Source organism: Galeopterus variegatus, unplaced genomic scaffold (assembly GCF_000696425.1).
Source record: "Galeopterus variegatus unplaced genomic scaffold, G_variegatus-3.0.2 Scaffold7880, whole genome shotgun sequence".
In the NCBI taxonomy this organism is placed as follows: Eukaryota; Metazoa; Chordata; class Mammalia; order Dermoptera; family Cynocephalidae; genus Galeopterus; species Galeopterus variegatus.
This window is the reverse complement of record NW_007733991.1, coordinates 67,907-73,891: the sequence shown is the minus strand read 5'-3', so window position 1 is coordinate 73,891 and position 5,985 is coordinate 67,907. Positions and strand designations below refer to the sequence as shown.

Sequence of the window (5,985 nt, the reverse complement as noted above, 5' to 3'; positions counted from 1 at the left end):
CCCTCGGCGGGAGCGCCGCTGCGCTCCCAAGCGGCGCACTGTAGCAGTGAGCCACCCGGCCGGCCCAAATGCCAAAACTTTCTAAATTGTTCTATACTGAATAAACAACTGAAACAATCTCTTCATCAAACATTTTACTAGACATCATAGAAACCATTATGATTAATAAAAAAAGTTGACATTTTTATTAGTTATCTTTGATATTAAAGGCCAAGTTTCATTTAAAGATTATTTTCTGGGGCCGGCCCGGTGGCGCACTGCTAACAGTGCGCCGCTTGGGAAGCGCAGCGGCGCTCCCGCCGAGGGGTCGGATCCCACATACAGACCGGTTCCCGCTCACTGGCTGAGCGAGGTGCGGGAGCAACGCCGAGGGTTCGATCCCTTTGCCGGTCCCGGTCCGGTCCGGGCGCAACACTGAGGGTTGCAATCCGTTGCCGGTCACAAAAAAAGACAAAAATAAATAAATAAATAAATAAATAAATAAAGATTATTTTCTTCTGTAGAAAGAAACACAAAAAAACTCATTGGTTGCCTGTGGGAATAGTTGGGAACACTATAAATCATTTATACTTTCTTTTGTTCAGATTTATTAAAATCTTTGGTTGAGGAATATCAACCAATTTTATTAGTTCCTATCATCCTAATTAGAATTAGTCATCTTCTCAGAAAATTAATCGACAACCCTTCGCACAACCAAAAAAGATATTTTGAAGATTTTCTTTTTTTACCAGAACCCACATGATAAACAAGTAATTGTGAGAAGAAAAATAAAAAATAATAAAATTATAATTCAGTGTTGTAATTACTTAGTAAGATGGACCAAACAATTACTGATTAAAAAGAAAGAAACTCATTGGTATGTAAAATCAGTAATGTGATTGCTATATGCTTTGCGGCCAAAATAAGAAGTGCTGTGGAATCTATTTTCAGCAAGATGTTCTATAGAAAGTCCTGATTTATCATGGAGACAACAGGAGGAAGAAACAAAAACTTTCACATTGCCTTCTGATAGGCTATCAGGTAAAAAGTTATTCAGAAGACATTAGGCAGTTTAGGCACATGAGAATGCAGAAGCTGGGCTTTATTAAAGAAGGTTATAAATCCCAATCTGTAAAAATACAAGCTCTAAACAAAAAATTTACACAGGTTATAAAAAATAACCAAGATAATTAAAAGCCACCTTCCTCTAAAGAGCTCACTTTTACTGAGGTAAAATATGACCAATACAGTTACTCATACTAACTTTAAAAAAAAAAAAACTTTTAAACGTTTAAAAGTTTTTTAAACATTATATTCCTATGTTAGAGAATGGTACTTTCATACACTGCTGGTGGAAATGCAAAATACTTCAACTCATATGGAGGGGAATTTGGTATTCATAATAGCATACAACTGAAAACCCAAATATCCACAAAAAAGAAAGTGACTGAATAAATTACAGTACATCCATAAAATGCAATACTATGCAATTGTATAAAGCAATGAGGAAGATGGCTACATTCTGATGTGGAGTAATCTAGGATATGTGTTCAGGGTAAAGAAAGGAATGTGCAAAGTAGACTGCCTTTTATGTAAGAGCGTATGCTAATCTATGTATTTACTTATATCTTAAAAAAGAAACAACATTTAAAGCAAAAATTAATAAAAATGGCTACCTATAGATGGAGGGGACAAGAACAGAAACCAGGGTTCTGACTCTATCTTATTTTGCCTAAATAAAACCACTGCATACACATTCTCAATAATTAAAAAATATGAAAGAAAAAGCAATCCTAATATTAGAAAACAAAAAACCTAACTGCACATTAAGTTGGTGGCCTTATGACACAAAGAAAAAAATTCTTTTAAGTGACTTTAAGCACAGTATTTTGACTTTATATCCTAGTGGGATATATATCAAACAAAAAAAACCACCCCACATTGCATTTAGCAGCCTTATTATTAGTAGTAACACTGTATAGTTTTGAAACTTACACATATAGTGATAATCACATAAGTAAGGATATCATTTGAAGAACCAAGATACTCAGCATGAGAAAAGAGATAAAAATATAACACCCAAAAGTTAGATAGCCTGCACTAATAAATTCAAAATATCATCATGAATTTAGGATTTATTTTTGTCTTTCAAAACAAGTACTTCCTAGCTCTACCTACTGAAAAGGCCTAGAAGCAATGACAACCCAGTAGGAATGAACACCCTAGCATCCAGATTGTAGCCTCCAAATAATACTTTCTACTAAAAGGATCAGAGTTCCTTGGAAAAATGGCTGCTTCCAGATATGAGGCAGGAAGCATACATGAGCCGGGGACATCTTACTGTACCAGAAAACAAGAAACTATCAAAGACAAATGGGGGCAATAAAAGGATACAGGAACTAACTTAGTAATTCCCACTGGCTAAAGATGGCATAACTGGACCATGAGAAAATAAAAAATAAAAAAATAAGAACTGCAATTGATCATAAATTAAATATATAAAAACCACAATATTAAAAAAAAATTATTAATCACTTTTTGAAGTGACTAGGACACTTTAATTTGAAAATTGACAAATAAAAGGCAAGAAGCATTTCTCCTGGCTCTCCCATATGAATTTATTTCAAGGTAACTAAACAGTTCATTAAGAGGAAGTTCTTTATAAAAGAATTCTAGTTACAGATATAAAAGAATGAAAGGAAAAAAATCACAATTTTACGATCTCAATAATGGATCCAAAAATAATAGATCTAGGCAATCATCATCAATGGCTGTTAGAACCATTAAATAAAAGGGTGATGTGAAGCTTTATAACGAAAGAATTAGGCTTTCAACCTCTGAACCTATTAGGAATTAATTTTTGCATCATCAAAAGGACATCATGTGCCTCCTGAAATGATGAAACAGGAAAGCCACACACCACTTATGATGTGTTCTTGCCAAAGAAACTAAACCTGAATCTAACCAACCCTTCTCTATATCTGTGCTGTCAAATATGGTAGCCACTAGCCACATGTGGCTATTTAAATTTAAATTAAACTAAAAATTTAGTTTCCTGGGTTGGCTGGTTAGGCTGAGTTGGTTAGAATGTGGTGCTGATAATAACACCAAGGTCCAGGTTTGATCCCTGTTGTACTGGCAAGCGCCAAAAAAAAAAGTGTCTCATCCACACTAGCCACATTCCAAATATTTAACAGCCATATGGGGCTAGTGGCTACTGTAATGGACAGCACAGATATAAAACATTTCCATCATCACGGAAAGTTTCACTGCACATTCTTGCTGTATAGCTCTAACTCCTAGTCTACAGGAAATACAAGATATAGAAGAGCAAACTAAATGACATGAAGAAGCAATCTGCCAAATCCAGAATGTGGATTCTGTAATGACTAGATTTCTTCACCAGATAAGAGGGAGGTAAACAATTACAGTGGGAAGAGCTACAAACTTAAAAGATAAAAATGGATCTTGTTTTGATCCAAATTTGAACAATTTAATCATAAAAGATTTCTGAAATTGTAGGAATTTGAATACAAATTAAATATAAAAGAATTACTAATTTTATTAGGTCTAATGGTGGCATTGTCATTTTTACAGCTCATCTTTTAGAGATGTATACTGAAATACTGACATTTTAAGGTGTGAAATGATATGATGCCCGGATTTGCTTTAATATACTCCAGCAAAAAGAAAAACAAAACCAAAAGCAATTTAAAAAGCTGGACTGTACAGATGAAGATGAAGCTAAACTGATAAAACACTGATAACTGCTCAGCATCAGTGACTAAAGGGTCATTAAACTCTTCCCTCTACTCTTCCACGTTTTAAATCTTCTGTAATAAGCCATTCTAATTCCGCCTGTCATCTCCTAACACTGCCTATGCACTCTTCCTTTGACTATTTATCCTGCCCCTCAGTTTAGATTCCTCAACCCAAAACAATTACCCCTTAAGCCATCTTTAACGCCATCCTCCTTCCCTCCTTTTAGCCTATTATCTGATCAGTTACCCACTTGTTAGGACTGTATCACCTTGCTTTCATACTCTACACCCAAATTCTCCACGCTTGTCTATTTCAGTGTCCTTCACCAGGTCTTCCTAGTTTCTCTTGCTGTTATTTTCTTATTCTCCAGCATGCTTCTACAGCTCTTTGCTAGCAATACTAGATAAAAGGGCAATAAAATATTTATTCTGGGATTTGGTTCTATATTAAATAAAATCTTCTTTCATTCAGTGCTTTATACATTCTCTACAGTCAGTGAGCTCATTTCTAACAAATAGTTCTGGAATTTAACAGACCAACTACATCAAATGAAGAGAAGGATATTGCTTTAGGAAATCAAGAACACTTTCTCTGAGGATGTGTGATTTTTAAAATGACAAACAGGGCTGGCTGGTTAGCTCAATTAGTTAGAACACAGTGTTGCTAACACCAAGGATCAAGGTTTCAGATCCCCATACAGGCCAGCTGCCAAAATAAATAAAATAAAATGATAAACAGAAGATGGGAAAGATAAATAACCCACCAGACAAATCATCCAGCTTGAAATAAAGGTAAAGAAAATGACTCTAGGGATAGCGATCTTGTGAAGTTAAATCTTGCCAGTCAAATCAGTGCTAGATTAGGATCAATAACTTGTTCGCTAAGTAGTTTAATTATACCTATGCTTATTTGCCTATTTCCTACATTTTCCTTTTAAAAAATTGCATCTTGCCTCTCCTTCAGTAAAAAAAGGTAAATTTACATCTACATTAAGGAAAGAAAACAGTGTGGTTTTAGGACCAGAGTAGCTTCAGAGTTTAAGGAAAAGCCAAGAAGATAGGCAAAAGTAAAAGCAAAATCAGAAATCTAGAGACAAAGACACAAATATAAAACCCTTCCCCTGCCTTTTAAAGTGATTATATCAGAAGTGCTTAGGCATTTCCACCTTTTAAAATATTTATCTCAAAAAGCTGTATGACTGGGGCCAACCCCCTGGCTCACTCGGGAGAGTGTGGTGCTGGGAGCGCTGTGGCGCTCCCGCCATGGGTTCGGATCCTATATAGGGATGGCTGGTATGCTCACTGGCTGAGCGCGGTCACAAAAAAGGACAAAAAAGAAAAAAAAAAAGTTGTATGACTGGCTTTGAACCATGCTTAGCACAGAATTAACACAAACGAGACAATTATCAAACACTTGCTTTCGTGGTAAGCAAAGGCAACATCACTACTGACAAAAAAATGAAGTTCAGATTTCTAATGCCATTTAATTAACAATGGAATCAATAGTTCATTGAATAGGCTGGAATCTGGGTATCAACTATTAACCAAAAGCTAAAACACAGAGAGATTAGTGTTGTCAGGAGACTACTGATACCTGTACACAGCAATCATAAAACTAAAGATACCTGATTGTGCTCAATTCTTCTTTGCTTGAGTGTTACCGTAGTCTTTGCTCTGCCCTTTAGTGGTTCTCTCTTCTCAAGCTTGAGCTCTATTTTAGAGTCTGGAAATAATATCAGAGAAACCATTACTTTCTGAAACAAACAACAGACTATGATGTCATCCTAATATCACTTTGGAACCCTGGTTTTAGGCACGTTAATAGTAAAATAAGTTTGTCTATTGGTATTACCTCAATAGACCAGTTGTTTCACTGAAATATCTCAGAAAAACCTTTCTTTTCCCTTACCATTTTATTCCATTTGATTACCTCTCCCTCTCTTTAATCTGATCATCACTTCTTCCTATTTATTCTCCTTTCCTTTTTCTGGGACTAATAATCTTTAAACATAAGTGAATTCAAGTTGCTCCTGTGGAGGCTTTTCACCAAAAACAATTTAGATGTGGAAAAATAACATATAAAATGCGTGGTTGTTACCACTGTTTTGTCCATAGACTACAACTATATAGCAAAGATTAGCTATTAAATTAAAATCTGGAAAGTGGAAGAGAAAAAGATATAGTGAACTTTATTTTTTGGCGGCTGGCTGGTACAGGGATCTGAACCCTGGACCTTGGTGATGTA

General features: G+C 35.5%; 1 protein-coding gene across 1 annotated transcript in view; it reads right to left on the bottom strand.

Annotated features, from left to right (window-relative positions):
* The window catches only part of LOC103607937 (lamina-associated polypeptide 2, isoforms beta/gamma), a 22,984-nt gene that overhangs the window by 8,236 nt on the left and 8,763 nt on the right, over nt 1–5,985 (bottom strand). Inside the window, exon 3 of the mRNA XM_008592393.1 lies at nt 5,366–5,463. Within this exon, the coding sequence (XP_008590615.1) occupies nt 5,366–5,463 (98 nt within the window). The remainder of the gene's footprint in view (nt 1–5,365; nt 5,464–5,985) is intronic.